The sequence below is a fragment of the Castor canadensis genome, chromosome 18 (genome assembly GCF_047511655.1).
Source record: "Castor canadensis chromosome 18, mCasCan1.hap1v2, whole genome shotgun sequence".
In the NCBI taxonomy this organism is placed as follows: Eukaryota; Metazoa; Chordata; class Mammalia; order Rodentia; family Castoridae; genus Castor; species Castor canadensis.
In genome coordinates this window covers 46931271-46948539 of record NC_133403.1, presented here as the reverse complement: position 1 = coordinate 46948539, position 17269 = coordinate 46931271, and the positions used below count along the sequence as shown (strand labels likewise).

The following is a 17269-nucleotide window of genomic DNA, read 5'->3' as shown; positions in this document are numbered from 1 at the left end:
GGCCTGGTGTAGGGCTGTTGAGTAGTTACGTGAACTGCAGGAGGAGAACCAGTGAGGGGAAGGAGAAGTGAAGGTTAAAATACACATTCACACAGATAAACCCTGAGGTGGCAGGGCAACACTTTCGGCTTCACACATGCATACTGGAGCCATCTCCTCTCTGAGGGGGCATTGGGAGGAGGACCTTACCCTGACTCTACAATGAAGCCCTACTAGTGGTTTGGGCTGGGGATCTGTCACCCTTTCTCATCCTCAGGTGGCTGTTTTTAGCTCTGAAAGCCCCATTTCTTGGAAAACCCTGTGGAGCTGAATCTTGTGTCCTAGATACCATCCCAATCACAAACACATGGGATGGCTGACCACCTACTTTTGCACCCAGGTAAGACCCCAGCCTGAACCCAGAGCCTGTTTCTTAGCTGCTCAGAGAAGTTGCCTGCAAGCTATGTTAGAGGCCAGGGAGTGTCATGCCTTCATCTCCAGTAGGGCCTGGAGAGATGAGGTCTCTCCAGGACTTCCTTGTTCATGTCTGAGGCCAGAGGATGGCCTATTTCCCATGGGAAGTAAGGTGGGAGTCCCTGTGTCTATGCCTACCCACGGGGCTTATAGCTCAGTTGCCTGTTTATCTACTAACCCACCTGCCTGCCCAAACAACTAGCCAAACAGCCAGCCAACCAACCACCAACTAACCAACCAACCACCCAGCTACCCCAATCATCCACCCACCCACCCAGCCAACCAATCAACTACTAGCCAGCCAAATGGCTAACCAACCAATTGGCCACCCAGTCAACCAGCTATCCAACTACCAATCAGTCAGACAACCTAGCAGCCAACCAACCAACAAGTCAACTATCAATAAGTCAACTGGCCAGCCAGCCAGCATTCCATGCATGCCTACACATTAGGAAGTTTTCTGGGCAGTCAAGAAGGCATACACAAGTTGCTGTCCTGTGGAACTTACAAAGAAATGGGATTCCCAGTAAGTGTAAAAGGTTAAGAGTCTGCAGGACACAACACGTGCTGCTCTTCACGGCTGAAGCAGGCCAGGCTGTCCAGGTCCACAGGGTGCTCGCCCACATACACAGCCTCAGCCCACCTTTCTGGACCAGGCACCCCCATTTCCACCCACTGAAGCTGGCCCAGCTACATGCAAGGTGCCTCTGAGCAGCCATTCTCCTCAGTTGAGGGGGAGACCTTTCTACCAACCTGGGGAGCTGTGCTCCTGCACCCATCTACACACCAGGGCCACTAGTGGGCCCAGCCACTCACAGCCTCCACACCCTCCTTCATAGGTCCTCTTGGGTTTCTGAGGTCACCTCCAAAGTCACAGCTCCGTTCTCAGCCCTGTGGCCCTGGACAGGTTGGGCTTTATCTAGCCTCAGGAGGGAGCAGCTTGTGCAAACTTGGTCCAGGTAGCCTCACCTCTGCCATCTGGCCCTGCCCTGTCAGGAGGGCTCAGTGGGCCCTGACTATAAGGCCAGGTAGGTGTCTGTCTCAGGCACTGCTCCTTCTGCCCAGGCAAATAGGGCCCTTGATCTAAGAAACATACCTCCTTTATGTGTATAGGGTCATATTTGCAACTTACTGTGAATGGTTCAGAAGAAATGAGTGAATGAATGAATGAGCAAGAAAAGTGGGAGGTAGGTGCCACAGATGAGAGTCCCAGCGAGCCTGGCATGTCTGGCCCCAAGTTTCTGTGGATTTGGAGTTATTCCTCACCTCAGGGGTGCTTGAACACCATCAGCCTTATCTCCAGAGGGCCTTGCTAGATGGCACCTGTGGGTTCACAGGCCTGGGAGCAGATGAGGTGGCCTCAGGCTGGGGACCTCTGTGCGCCCTTCCAGTGCTGGCAGGTATAGCTCTGGCCTGGCTGTGCAGGTCTGGGGAAGGTGAAGGAGGGGAGTTTGGGGGTAAAGCTCCAGGCCAAGGGGGCAGAAAGGTCCCTACACAACCAGCAGGCAAAGAGGGGAACTGAGGCATGGTGCAGGGCACCATGGGTAATGGGGTGGGGGCTTGAAAGTTGGAAGTGCCTTGCAGATGCCAAAAGCCACATGGTCCCTGGCACCCAGGCCAGGGCCTCAGTTGATAACACTTGGGCACACAGAGGGGGTAGTGGGGGAGGCCTGAGGGGTCACAAAGCTGTGCCACACCCCACCAGTTTCTAGGTTTGGGGGATGGAGCCCTGACTCACCCCAGTTAGCAGGACCAGTTCACAGCCAGTGGGCCAGTGGTGTGCAGTAAGCCAGCCTTGTGAGAGAGGGTACCCTGCCAGGAACACCTGCTGGTTTCTGCAGAGTAAATGCTCACACTAGGGCTGACTTAAGCTACTAACAGTTCAACAGCTTGCAATTTCCTAAACATTTGGCAATGGCTCCTGTGAGTTGGTTAGCTGCTGATCGCAGCATTCTGCCCAGCAGGATGGAAAAGAGCTCTCCAGCAGTGGGGGCTCCTCCCACAGCCCCTCTGCACCCCCAGTCCTCCAGCTCCAGGCTGCACAACTGCCTCCCAGCCAGCAGCCAAACACGTGTCTGCCCTGACAGAACACATGGCTCCACTCTGCACTCAGACTTGCTGGGGGTTCAGGCACAGGGCTAGCCTGTCCAAGGGTTGGGCTCTGAGTCAACCTGCTGCTGGGCCGGAGGTGGAGAGTTGGGACACAGCAATGTCCCCTCTCACTTGCAGAAGTGAGCAAGCCCAGACTGCAGACTCAGATCCAGGCACACAAAGGAAACACGTACCCTTTATGCAGGCCAAGCAGCTACACAGGACAGCAGGAATAGAAACCCTGAAGTAGGGCAGGGCCCCACTCATGGTCACATGCACAGTGCACCCATGCTCTGACCCTCCAGCCTCCACTTCCTGTTGCTCTCACATTTACCTCTTCCTGGGTAATCGAGCCACTGCCTCTAACCCCTCAGGGCTCTTGTGCCTGCTTCAGACGGTGGTCACTGGCCTAGGAGCCTGAAGGACTTCTAGGTTTCCCCAGTGGCTACACCTCCTGGGTCTGGCTTAGAGATTTACTCAAGCAACCTGGATGACTAATGCCCACCTCAAGGTCAATGCCCTGCCCACTGAACTGTGCTGGAGCCCAGCCAAGAATCCTTACCAGGGCCTCATGGGTGGCACGCCTACTCTCAGGCACAGTGAAATGATGCTTAAATAGACTGAGTTGCGACCATACCCAAGGTACTCTGCTCTCCACCCAATAGCTCCTGCTCATTTTCAGGCCTGAGTCCTGGACTCCGTGTATCCTCTAAGTCCTTGGAACAGGTGCCACACAGCTCAGTGTGGGTCATGCTGTTCCTGGCTGGTCCTTGCTTCCCATTGGACAGGTTCCTTCTATGCCCACAGGCCCTCAGAGTGCAGGGTCCCAGGCCCTGGGGTGAGCCTACCCTCTCCACCTCCGGCACCTCCATCCCTCCCCAGGACCTCATTCAACACACAGGCCATAACCCACCATTCTGCTGGGTAGCCTCTGATGTCTCCAGACCTGGTCGCTTTTGGGCCCTGACCACTGGCAATTTGTACACATGCCCAGTTGGCCCCTCACACTCATCTCACTGAACAGTGTTGACTCCACCCCACACCTGGCCCTCTCCCAGGTGTCTGGCATTTTGCCAGACCTCAGGTGCTGAACCCCACGAGCTGGACTTGTGTCAACTGGCCAGGGAGGATGCCCAATTCCTGGTTAAAATGGGGCAGCTGTCCTGTTTATAACAAGACTAGTAAATGGGATTTTTAGCTCACTTTTTGCAGTGCTGGAGGTTGACCCAAGGGCCCTGTGCATGCTGGGCAAGTGCTCTAAGTTATACGCCTAAACCAGCCTTCCTCCTTCCCTCCTTTCCTTCCTTCTGCCCTTCCTCTTCCTTCCTTCCTCCCTCCCCCCCTTCCTTTTGATGGTAATGGAATTGAACTCAGGGCACTCTACCACTTGAGTCGCACCCAGCAGTTTTGCTTTCAGGATTTTTTTTTTTTTTAAAAGATAGGGTCTCATGCTAACTTTGTCTAGCCTCCCAGGACCACAGTCCTCCTACCTCAGCCTCCTGAGTAGCAAGGACCACAGGACATCTGTGGGCCACTACACCTGACCACTCTTTTTCTTTCCCTACCACATGTTGCACCAGTGAGGACGCCAATTTGGTTTTATTTACTCCCATCCCCCACCCTCCAGGCAGCCTAGGGCCAGGGACTTTGCTCCAGTCACTTGTACTGATGCAACTCTAGTGCCTGCGTGTACCTGGCATAGCACAGGCAATCTCTGTGTTTGCCGAGTGAACTTTTACTCACATGAGCCCAGATGTTTCCTCAAGCACGACCCAGCTCTGCTCTGGGGAGTGGTCTGGTCTGCAGAGAAGGGATGAACAAGCCCTGGAAAGGGCCACAGAATGCAAGCCCAGCCCAGTAGGAAGGAAGGAAATCTTTGTACAGATGCTGTACAGAGCTTGTGCAGAGGTTGTGCAAAGAAAACTGCCTCTCGGTGTGGGTGCTGGAGGGAGACACTCAATGTCCCCATCAACACGGAGGATGTAGAGAACTGGGCCATCTCTAGCACTGCTGGGCCCATGATGAAGTTGGAGTTCCCAGTGAACTGATTGTAGTGACTACTGTGCAGTCTGACACTGAGGCCCAGCTCTTAAGACGCAAGCCCTTGGAAGGAGAAATATACTCAGAGCTGTGAGTGGGCATCAGGGCTCCAGACTGGGAAACACCATTCTTGACAGAGTCCTTCTCTCTGGGCTCACACCAACTCAGGTTAGTGTGAGCCCTGCTACTTCCAAAAACCCTTTGATACCCCATCCATCCAACCAGGCTGTGTAAAAAACCTCACCAAGCTCCCATAACCCACTGAGAGTCCCTCTGAAAGTAGAGAGGGATTGTGTTCTGGTTTAGCTCTGGAATGTCCTCCAAGGGCCATGTGTTAAAGGCTTGGTCCCCAGTCTATGACACTGTTAGGAGGAGGTGGAACCTCCAGGAGGTAGGGTCTAGTGGGAGGAAGTTAGATTACTAGGGGCGGGCCCTGGAGGATATTGAGTCTCCTTTTGATTTTCTACTGCTTATGAGGTGAGCAGGCCTCTTGTTCCTTCTCATACTCTCCATGATGCCCTGCCTCACTTTAGGGTCAAAGCAATAGACTCAAAAGACCAGACTGAACTCTCTGAAACTGTGAGCCAAAAGAAACCTTTCCTTCTGATGAGCTGGTTACTCAGGGATTTTGTCACAGTGACACAAAGCTGACTAATATGGATTGCTTGTTGGTTCCTCTGTCTGTGAGAGCCCTGCAGGCAGGGGCTGTCTTTGATTCCTGCACACCCAGCACAGAAGGTACAATGAGGAGGAGTCAGCACACTATCAGGGACCTGTGAGTGCTACTCACCCTCTTAGCCTTCTCTACATACTGGGATTAAGAGGGGTAGATGAATGAATGGGTAGACTGCAGACAGATGAATACACAGGTGGTGGATGGTAGATGGTGAATGGATATATAGACAAGTGGATGGATGGATGAGTAGACAGAGACAGACAGCAGATGATATAAGGAACGCTAGCTGAGTTGAGGGCACTAGAAGCCTCATCACCAGGGAGCTCTTGTGGGTGTCTGCAGCACCTGGCTGTGCAGACCTACTTGCTGGGGAAGGGTTGGGGCAGCAGCCCTGTCCTGTCCACAGAACCCCATCAGTGTGGACTTGGTTAACATGTGCCACCAGATCTGGAGCTGGGTCTCTGGTCCTGTCAATTCCTGGCCCCCTCAGCTGAGTCTTGCTCAGTTGGTATATCCATCCATTCAGTAGACTAGTGACCTAGTTCAAGTCACCACCAGCTCCCCTCTGAGCAGCAGCAGCCTCCTGACTGGCACTGCCACCTCGTGGCTGCTCTAGAATTACACATCAGCTCATGTCACTCCTGCTTAGAGCCCCTGGATGAATGAGCAAAACAGTGCACAGGGGAGAGCAGACCCCAGCGATCTGTCTACCTCCTGTGCTTTCTGCAGGAGAGCTCCTCCCTAAGCCCTGACCTGAGGGAGCCTCCCTTCTTGAGTTGTCACCTTCACAATATAGTCTCTACTTGTTCTACCATGTCTTGCCAGGCTGACTAACTTCATGCACCACAGGACCTAGAACAGGGACTGACTAAAAAGTTCAAAGCAGCATATGCCAAAGGCCCAGCCCTCCTGGCTGGAATCAGGGCTGCACAGTGTAGAAGTTGTTGTGTCCTCCCTGTACCCAGGTGGCCCAAGGCTGCAGGGAGCAGGTGGGGTGCAGCGCCTGCCAGGTCCCAGGGCCCTCCCTGGTGCACCATTCCTCCACAGCTTCCAGTCCACGTGGGGACTGTCCTGTGGAGCAACTTCAGCAGTAGGGACCCAGCCTGCTGCTCCCTATGATGGCCGACTCAGGTGCCAGCATAAAGACCACTGAATGACTGCCAGCCCTGCCCATAGCCTAGTTACCACCACACCACATGAGAAGATTTGGGTCTGCTGAGGACAAAGATAAGCCTTCAGGGTCTGGGCTTCAAACCAGCTAGCAGTGCCCACAGGAGGAAGAAGTTACGAAGTCTGTTAGAGTAAGAGCAGTAATCACCATGGTAACATCCAACAGCATGGCTGGAGTCTTTCACTTCTTGTCTCCACAACCCCAACACAAATGTGCCATTATGAATGCCCAACTTTAAAAGGGAGTAAACTAAAGCCAAGACAGAAACCACCTGCCCAAGGCCGGTGCTGGGGTATGAGAGCAGAGGCTGACCCTCAGGAGGCAGCCACCTCTGGCTTACTGTGGAGCTGGGGAGTCCCTGGCCACTGGTGCTGACTACAAAGTGTGGGGCCCTCCGTCAGCAGCCCAGACCCAAACCCCAAGGTAAAGCACAGCAGGGCCCAGAAGCCGTACAGCTGCTCACCGGCACCCAAGGCAGCAGAAGCTGCTGGTCACAGTGGCAGGCAGTCATTTGCACAGCCATCTAAGGACCAGGCAGGTCATACTCACAGTCCTCTGAACAACCCAGAGGGACAACCACAGAGGAGGAAAGTGAGGGACCTGCCCAAGGCCACAAAGCTAGCTCTCTGTGAAGCTCGTCTGCCAGGAGACAAAGCCCGGGTCTCTTGCAAGGGCTCTACTCATCCCAGTCAGTCAACTGCCCTATAAGTGACGAGAAAACCCAAGCCAGCAATGGCCACACAGCAGGTGTACATGGCTGGGTGGGGAATGGGGTGGGTAGGGAAGGACCCTGCATGGGAGGTCAGGCCATGAGGAGTCTCACGGGCATGTCCAGGAGATTGGGCTTCACCCTGCGGGTGGAGGGAACCTTCCAAAGTGAACCTTCTGGAAAGCCTACCGCAGGGAGGGGCTGTCACTGGTGGTGGTGGGGGGGACGTTAACACCTGCTGGGGAAGGCAGGAGTCTGACTGGAACAAGGCCATGGGTATGGATGCCACAATAAGCTGCCTGGGTTGGGATCCTGGCTCAACCACTCACTGTGTTGACCTTGGGAAAATTACTGGGCTACCTGGGCTGTGGTGAAGCTGGACAAGTTGTCAATCACACACCACACTTGGAACACCAACACAGATGGCTGAAAAGAAACAGAGCTGCCATATGCAGAAATTCAGGTTAGCAGATGCAGGGCGATTTGGACTATTCCTTCCATGTTACGGCAGGTGTTTTTCTGCTTGTTTACTTTTGCTTTTTCTGAGACGGGATCTTGTCATTATGTAGACTAGGCTGGACTTAAGCCCTAATCCTCCTGTCTCATCTTCCTGAGTGCTGGGATTACAGAAGCACACCACCATACCTGGCTCATCACTGATAATTTTTATATTGATTACATGTTGAAATGATACCATTTTGAACTTATGAAGTTAAATGAGATATATTATTAAGATGGATTTTAGCAGTTAACTTTTTTAGTGCAACTTCTAGAACATTTAAAATTGTTTGTAGAGCCAGGTGCAGTGACACACTCCAGTAATTCCAGCACTTGGGAGGCTGAGGTTGGAGGATCTTGAGTTTGAGGTCAGCCTGGGTTACATAGTGAGAATCTCTCTCTCATAAACTAACTAACTAACTAAATAATAAACAAAACAAAATTCATTTGTAGTAGCTCACTTGCTATGTCTATGGGCAGTGCTACTAAGCAAGTTCAGCCCTGCTTCTCTGGAAGCTCCCAGGATATGAGCCTGTTCCCTACATGGGGTAGGCCCTGTAGCTGGAAGTGGAAACTGTTGTCCCTGGGTTTTCCCCTTAGCTCTGCCAGGTGCTAGGGATGTCTGCCTGTCACTGCAGTCTTTCATCCCCAGTCCCTAGCCAGGGGGGCATCTGAGGACCACTCTCTGTTGCTCAGGCTCTGGGATCCTGGGCCCATGTGGAAAAGTGAGAGGCAACGGAGGGATCTCAGGTCAGGCTCCCTGGCTTGCTCAACCCCCACACCCCTCCTTCGTCCACTCAAGAGACCCCGCTCCCTTTCTAGGCCGGCTCTCATTCTTCCTGTCACTTTAGGTTGGGTCTGGTTGCCTGGCCCATGCATGCACTGTTCAGTCAGCAATTGCCCTGTTCCCTCTGCTATAGCCTTCTCCTGGCTGAAGGAAGAGTTAGGAAATTCAGTTGTGGCTCTAGGAGGCTCCAAGAGGCAGCCTCCATCTGCTTGGCCCACTGAGGCACCTGCAGGGCCTGGCCAGCATCTGGCATGTGGAGCTGTGTACGAAACCTGAGAAAAGAGCCAACTGGGAAGGCCCTAGGCCTTCCAACATGGAGGCATGTGCCCAGACAGACACCTTTGAACTCAGGAGGGGCACAGGCAGGGGTACACACACACATACACAGATGCCTCGGTGAGGGCCAGGGCTGGACTGCTAGGAGGTCACCCACACCCAAGCCCATCCCTCCTAGGCTGACCCTGACTTCCATTCTAGAAGGCCCTCCTAGCTCCAGCCCCCATGGCAGGGCTCACCCCACACAGACCAGGCTCCCCTCATCTTCCCATGGCTCCTTGCCCATGCAGGGAAGATTCTGCTGACTCCGAGCAGGTGAGGCAGGAGGCCAGAAGCAACACGGATATCCTGCTTCCAGAGGGGCTTCACTCAGGCAGTGGTGGGCTCTCCAGACACCCACTGATAACCCCACACATACTCCATGACTAACTTCAGGCTGGGCAGTGCCCACTTGCCCCCTGTAGCTACCAGGACCCAAGCACACCTCTTAGGGTAGGCCCAGCCTGGAGACACTCCCAAATGCTCAGGAACAAGAAACCTGCCCACACCTCAGGGCCTGCACCCTAGCTGCCAAGCCCAGGGCCAAGCAGTCCACATAGCTGCATCCTTTGGTCAGTAAGGCAGGTCATGAAAACTAGAATAAGCCACCAACATTTCAAATTGACAAATCGACAGAATAACCTGGGTTTCCAGCTGTTCAGAAACACCAAAGGGCTGGGCTCCAGTAGCTCACACCTGTAATGCCTGGGAGGCTGAAATCAGGAGTATCATGATTCAAAGCTAGCCTGGGCAAATAGTTCCTGAGACCCCATCTCCAAAATGACCAGAGCAAAATGGACTGGAGATGTGGCTCAAGTGGTAGAGCACCTGCTTTGCCAAGTGTGAAGCCCTAAGTTCACACCCCAGTCCCACCCCCCAAAACCCTCCCTCCCACAAAACATCAAAGGTCCAGCCACATGGAGTTTATATTTCCTTGAGGACATGGTACGTGTGGGCCAATCCCTTGGGGTCCTGGTGGCTTCACCCTCCCCATGGTGGTAGCCTGCGCCCAAGGCTGGTGATGGATGCTGGGGATTGATGCCAGCCTTCATGAGCCCCTCTAGGTTCACACATGGCTGGACCCACATGGCTTCCTCAGTAAGTATCCAGTGTCCACCCCTGCTCCTGGTCACCAGGACCCAGCTGGCTACAGAGGCCTCAGCCCCTTTCCATGCCCTCAGGGAGGGGCAGCATACAGGTCTTAAGAAAGACAATTCAGACCCTCACTAGGTGCACAGAAACAGGGGAGCTGCCCAGCACTTGTCAGAGGGGCTTGTGTGGGTGTGAGGCAGTAGGCAACTTGCTGCCAAACTAAGTTTGAGGGTAACTACAGCAAAAAAGGAACTGCCCCCCAACCCACTCCACACTCCAAATGCAGAGCCCAGCTTGGGGCATGTTTGGGGTCACAGGCTGATTCAGATCCTAGGCTCCCCCATGTGTCCCAACGGGGATGTAGCATCCCTAAGGTACATCCCGAAGGTGACATACCACTGGCCAAACACAAGGCAGGTTCAGAGGGGTCTGGGGTCTGCCCTCAAAGGAGTCCCACACTCTGTAGCTCAGACGCCCTGGGCACAACAGCAGCCTTCATGGGGGACAGAGGCAGGATGGCCCCTCTCTAGCCAGGGTGGACAGGGTAGAACAGGATGGGCTCCCCAGGTCCTTCTCTGGTCAGGATTCATGAATTGAGAGCCAAGTACAGATGTGTAAAGCCACTCAGAGTAAGGAAGATGTGCTCATCTGCTCAAATTACGAACACTAACAATGTTATAAAAATAATGTATGGCACTTTTATTCTCTTTAATCAGAAAAATAAGCCCCAAATTCCCGGGATGGAGGCTGTAGGTGAGCACCAGAAAGGTGGCCTGCCCACGTGGGCAGGGCTCAGAGCTGCCCTGGCTTGGGGAGGTGGTTAGGCTACAGGGCTGGGACGGGGCAAGATGGACCGCATGGACAGTGGGGTCCTCAAGCAAGGGAAGGGGGAAAGGCTGGGGATCACCAGATGACCTGGGGATTTCTGCACCACCCTTCACCCCCAACAGGGTTGGACTAGGTGGCCAGCATGGCTCTGGGCTCCCCTCAGACCTGTAGACAGCAGAACCCAGCATCCTCCCTCCTCTGGACACCAGCTCCCTCCCTAAGCTCACTCTCGAAGGGACTCCAGGAGACCTAAGTGTGGGGCTGCCCTGAGACCTGGGTCTGAGGCAGAGGTGGGCAACCTTGACTACAGGTCATGGTCTGTGGGATGAGCAGGCATGGGGCCCAAGGATAGCCCTGCTGTCTGAATGAGACCTGTCTCAATGGGGGCAGCCAAGAGCAGCACAGAATGCTGTCATTCTGGCAGGGGGTGGAGAAGGCCCAAAGAGGCTTTCCAGCTGCCCTGAAGACCCTCACATGCTATCTTGGTGTCCCCACTAGGGCTGAGGCACAGCCCTGAGAGGTAGGGTGGCAGTCCCTGGATACCACCCCTGTGCATCCCTCCTACAGCTGGGGACCCCTCAGGAGGTCACTAGAAGAGGAGGAACTCTTGAAACCTGGTCCACCAAGCCTACCTCTTGACCAGTTAGTTCATTTAAGCTATTCTGCCTGGAGGAAGGGAATGCACAATGGCCACACAGGGTGGGCCCAGGACAGTAAGGCCTGGGCTGGCAATCCCCATCACACATGCCCACACGTCCAGGAACAACCGCTCACAGGCACACATGCACCCACGCACACCGGCACACGTGCATGGAGACTCAGAGATACAAAGACAGTGTTGGCAATTTAGAGGCACAGACAAGGGCTTGCTGTGTGCCCTCTCCCAGGGGGTGTATATCACAAAGCAGCACACATGTGGGGGCCCCGTGACACCAGGAGGCCTTGACACCAGCAGGGGAGGTCATGGTGGGGTGGTCAGAAGATGCCAGGTTTGTCTCCTCTCCTCCTGGTGGGATGGGCTGAAGCCTGAACAGCACAGCAGGGGCTCCACCTCTGGCTCTGCCTCCTTTTCCGATGGCAATCAGCCAGCCCCTGTCTGGAGAAGGCCTCAGTCCAGTCTGGCAAAGCATCTCAGGCCTGTGGGATAAGGGACCTTGGCCCTAGGGGCCCCACTAACAACACAGCCTGCTCAGGGTGGCCTGACAAATTCATCCAAGGAGGTTCCTTCAGGGATCAGGCTCCAGGGCTCACAGAGGGGGCCTGGCGGGCCACCCCTGGGGCAGAGTATCGAGTCCACCGTGACCTCAGGGGCCGGCAGGGATGGCCCAGGGCCAGGAGCGAAGGCTGGGACTGACGGGCTGGCACCAGATCCAGCAAGGACTGACGCCTTGGCTGGCACAGGGGCCTCAGGAGAGGTCGGCGGGATGGACCTGGCTGCCCCAGAAGTGAAGGACGATCAGGGATGGGAAGTAATGGTTGGGGCTTTCGGGACTGGCCTGGGCCCAGAAGTGACCGCAGGGGTTGGCTGGGCTTCTCTGGGCCCATGAGTGGCCGCTTGGGTGGCTGGGGCTGCTCTGAGCCCAGAAGGGGCCGCTTCTGCTGGTGTGACTGTCTGGGGCCCAGCAGGGAAGGTTTAGGAGAGATGGTTTTCTCTGGGTCTTCAACTAATTGCTGGGGCTGTGTGAGGCCCAGCAATGACTGCTGGGGGCGGCTAGGCTGGCCTAGGAGAGACCTGCGGGGCTGGCTATGCTGATGAGGGGCTAGGAGTGCCCGCTGGGGGCAGCAGCACTGGCCTGTGAGGGAGCTGGCTGGCTGGCGGCGTGGTCGCAAGGTGAGGAGTGACCGTGGAGGCTGGCACTGCTGGCAATGGGCCAGTGGGGAACGCAGGGGCCGGCAGCGCTGAACTGAGGCAGTCCTACAGGGCCGGCCACAGACACATGGTGTGGCCCATGACCTCAGTGACCGGCAGCAGTGCCACAGAGCCAGCAGGGGCCGGCAGACGTGACAGGGGGTCAATAGGGACTGCAGTGGGCGGCATAGGTGACAGGGGGTCAGCTGGGACCGCAGTGGGCGGCAGCGGTGCCATGGAGCGAGGAGGGACCGCAGGCGCTGGCTGCGCTGCCTGGGGCCTGGGAGGGCCCAGAGGGGCCTGCAGGGCTGAGTCGGGCGTGAGCGCTGGGCCTGGCAGAGCTGATCTGGGGCTGGAAGCAGGCGCTGGGGCCGGCGGGGCTGAGTGGGGCCCAGGAGTGAACGCCGGGGCTGGCGGGGCTGTTTCAGGCCCAGAAGTGACCGCTGGGGCCAGCTGTGCTGACCCGGGGATGGCCGCTGGGGCTGGCAGGGCTGCCCGGGGTCCGGGGGTGCCCGACGGGGCTGGCAGCGCTGACACGGGGCTGGGAGGGGCCCCTGGGGCTGGCTGGGCTGGCTGGGCTGGCTGGGCTGGAGCTGCTGCTGGTGCTGGGCCGGGCCGTTCTGGTGCCAGGGGCTGGCTGGGAGCGGCCCCCCTTCTGGGGAGCCCACCTGCATGGAAGAAAGAGCACGTGTCCACCTGGGCAGGGGCGCCGCAGACCCCCCGTCCAGCCCGGGCCCCTGAGACATGCTGCTCCCTCTGCAGAGCCCGATTCCCAAGGCAACTCAAAGAGGAGCCCCTCTGAGGGAAGGTGAGACCTGGGGACTCCAGAATGCAGGCGCAGCACTGTGCTGTGCCCAGGACAGAAGGGACTCAGGACAGTCCTGGCCCAGCTTTCACCTGCTCTTGACAGCCCTGTTCTGGTCTTGGCCCTGATCCCATTCAGGCAGAAAGGCCCCCTGGGGAGCAGGGGCGGCAGCCCTATTTCCTGGTTGTTCCTTGCACCCAGACCACCAACCACAAGTCTTGTGGCTGAATGCCCCCTCCCCCACGCCGCAGTTTAGCAGAGTGCTACAGGCACAGCGGACAACACTCAGCAGTGAGCCTGCTCCCTTGTTCATACAGACACACTGGATACCCCTGGAAACCTACAGTCGGCGGAACCTGACAGACGCAGCGGGAAACGGGGCCAGCCTATCAGCTTAGCACTGTCATCCACCCTGGCCAGCACACACCCCTGCCATCCTGGGAAAGGCGGTAGCACTGGCCCAGGCAGGCCTCTCCAGCCGGGCCTGGGTAGGTCCCTGCATCTCCGCGAACCAGCCTAGCCCACCTGCCAGCCCTGAGCCCATCCGCATGTGCCCCATACCCCAAGCCCAACAACGATGGACACGTTGCCAAGCAGGCCAGATGCCGATGGGTGGTGTCCAGATACTGGTGTGGCCCAGGGGCAGACCCAGCTGCGGTTCCCGAGTTGGGGAGGGATGGGAAGCTCACCTGCTTGGAGGGCTGTAGTGGAACCCTGGTGCCTTCCTCGCACTCAGACTCCAAGTCCTGCCCAGTGTTGCCCACCTCCAGGGGCTGCCTGTTTTCACTCGGCTCTGCAGATGGGCAGTTTTCTGACTCCCGGGGCTTCTTGGTGAGGCGACGTTCCCATTTCTCCTTCCGTTCATGTGGTTTCAGGGCCATGTCCTTCTGCAGGAAGAGGCAGGGAAAGCCTGTCAATCGGAGGTGACCCACTGAGGGCCCACATCACACTGGGGGCTGGGTCCTTGGTTATGACAGTTCTGGAGGGAGGTGTCACATGTCAGGAGGAGCCTCCATCCTGAAAAGACCATGTCTGAAAGGGAACGGATGGGTGAGGTGGCTGGTGCGGGGAGGACCCTCAACAACTGAGAGACAGGTAAGGGGGAGTTACAGAGTCCCAGCAATGAGGCATAGGCTGAGTCTTTAGCACAGTGGACAGCCTCACATGGCATCAGCAGAAGGCAAGTGCAGCATTCCTCAGCTGCATTCAACACCACATCCTGGCCTGGGATCAGGGAATCACAGCAGACTTCCTCTGGTGACACACAGGAAGTGCCCCCAGATGGCACCCCACAGGAAGTACTCTCCAGGTGCTATCCCACACCCCACAAAATTGTTCCCAAGTGATACACCATGCCTCATAGGAAGCATCTCCCAGGTGATACCCCATAGGAAGTGTTCTCCAGGTAACATCCCACACTCCACAGGAAAAGCCCCAGGAACTCTCCCCTGGATACATCAAATGCTGCAGCTGAGGCAACAGAGCTGTTTCAGTGTGTGCAACCCAAAGTCTGAATGAATCAAGCGTTCGACTTTGATCACAACTAAGAACCCTGAAAAGACAGTCTGCCTCAGGCCACCCAGCTGGGCTTGTCTGAGCTTCCCAATGAGCAGAAAGACAGGAGGGGGAGAGGGAGAGCAGGCAGAGGGAGAGCAGATGGAGGTGCTGCCTGGGAACCAGGCTGGTGGGGACAGCTGCCCAGGCCCTGCCTACCTCTCCAGCTGCTTGGTTGTTCACATGTGGCTGGAAAGATACACTTGCTAACACAAATGGTTTGAATTTACCACATTTTCTGTAGATTACTTCGGCATTTCTTTGCTTTTAAAAAAATGAAGGCAGACTGTCATGGGCCCCTCATTTCCACTGGCTCACCTCTGGCCTCATACTCCTTGCACAGGAAGGTTTTCTTGTCCACCTCAGGATCTGCCCTTGTTCAGTCAGGGCTGTGCAAGGAGCCACTGAACAGATACTTGAGAGGACAGCAGCCATGCCAGACCCTGCCCCCGGACAGGAAAGACCTCCAGGTATCCCAGGGGTTCATGGATGTATCTTGTGCCCATAGGGCATGGCCACATTCACCCAAAGGAACAAAGAAGATTCCCAAAGAGTGCTGGTAGGGACCATTCCAGACCCTAGTTCTGAGCTTCTCTTGGTGCAAGCACAAGTTAACCCTTCACCTGGCCCACTAGGTGGGCATGAAAAGTGTGGAGCTTTTACAGTGCCAGCTGGCCTTGCTATAGTACTGTCCCTGTGGCACTTGCTCCAAGAACCCTGTGGCAGGTAGGCCAACCCTGGGCAGGAACATTGGCAGCCCATATGGCTGCAGGCTGTCTCCAGCAGTCACAAGGTCACTGCATGTCCACCTTTGGGGTCAGCCCTGAAGTTCACGGAGGCTGTACACCCACAACCCAGGGCCAAGGCAGGTAGCAGCAGGGCTGCTCATGACCTTCCAGGGTCTGAGGGAGCACAGGACCCTGGGCTAGCAGTCTGGTTCCCAGAGACAGGGCTAGATTCCAGGGAAGGTGCTGGCGCTCACAAGAGTGCCAGGACTCCAAAGAAGGGTCTGGAAGGTTCACTGATAACAGAGGGTGAAATCAGAGCCCAGGCTGCAGGTTCCACGTTCACACCCAGAGTGCGTAGGCACCCTGCTAAGTGCTCAACAGACATTCACTCACATGACCCTCTCTCAAGTCAGTGCTGAGGCTACCCCAGCTCCAAATGAAGAGACCATGGCAGAGAGAGCCTTAGCGATGCCTGGGGTTCACATGTGTCCTTAGTACCTACTACCCAGCCCAGCCCTGGGGAGTACCAACCACTGCCAAAGTGACAAGAGGCCAAACACTAGGAGCTCCAGAGCGTCCAGCCAGGGTTGGTCACTACAGGGCCTCCCCTCCTCTCACCTCCATAGAGCTGCCTGTGATGCACACCTGGTCAAGGTAAGCCCAGCACTCACCCCAGCAGTGGCCGAGCCTCCAAAGCACTCTGCTCTCCTCTCTAGGAAAGATACCGTGTACTGCCTTGACATCGCCCACTAGATTTTCCTGCCCCGATTCTACGTAACTGGTTCAGCTCCCTAAATGTCATTACTATGCAGCACCAAAAAAATTTCTAATTGCACTATAGCAAGCTGATGGCAGAGAGAAAAGAAATTGTAACAAAGAAAACACAGACCTATTTCCCTTCACAGGGCAAGGTGCTTGTTACCACCATGGCTCCCACTGCTCAGTCCATCCCTTCCAGCTAGGCAGGCACTCCCACACTCCTAGAACTACATGTGGCCTTCTAACTTATCACCAAGCCCAAAGATGTCCCCCCTGGCAGGGCAGTAAGGCCTAGCCTGGGGAACAGCTCACCTGAGACATGGGGCTTCCTGCCCCATGTGACACCATCACCCTGGGTTGGGCCTTAAGCCCTAGAGGGTGCTCTTGGCTGGGACAGGAAGCTGCGCTATCAGGGGCTGAGGCCTCGCACAACTACAGCTGCACGTTCTTCAGTCTCACTGGCTCTCTCAGTTAACAGCATCTATGCCCCTCACATCTGCATTCAGTCTGGGTTTGAACCCCACAGCTTTCCCTGCCAGTTCTTGCCTGACCTAGCCACACTCTCTGCTAGGCACTGTGCAATGGTCACCAATCCTTACTCGCATCTGCCCCAGGGCCTTGGCACTGGCTGACCCCTGCGCTCTGGTGCCCACGGCTCACCCCCCTCCTGACCACCTTATTTAAAGTGGCCTCTCTCCTCCTTGTTTACTTGTTCTCTGTGCTGTGGTTTGTCTCCACCTAACCCAGCCCTGGGTCTCCACACAGGCAGGACTCCAGGTGTCATGCTCAATCAGGTGCCTGCAGCCAACCCCACTGCCCCTCTCCCTCAGCCTGGGGGTCAGAAGGGCAGTTCCCAACTGTCATCAGATGTGGAGACTGTATCTAATCACTCCTGTAGCTAAGGTGGGAAGAGG

General features: G+C 56.0%; 1 protein-coding gene across 10 annotated transcripts in view; it reads right to left on the bottom strand.

Moving 5' to 3' along the window:
• Fbrsl1 (fibrosin like 1) overlaps positions 1-17269 on the bottom strand; it is a 76752-nt gene that overhangs the window by 47784 nt on the left and 11699 nt on the right. For 9 of the 10 annotated variants that reach the window (XM_074061031.1, XM_074061039.1, XM_074061030.1 and 6 more), the window contains exon 2: positions 14004-14201. In XM_074061031.1, coding sequence (XP_073917132.1) covers positions 14004-14201 — 198 coding nt within the window. Of the gene's footprint in view, positions 1-11493; positions 13178-14003; positions 14202-17269 lie in introns of those variants that run through there. The other variant, XM_074061037.1, reaches the window with a different exon arrangement.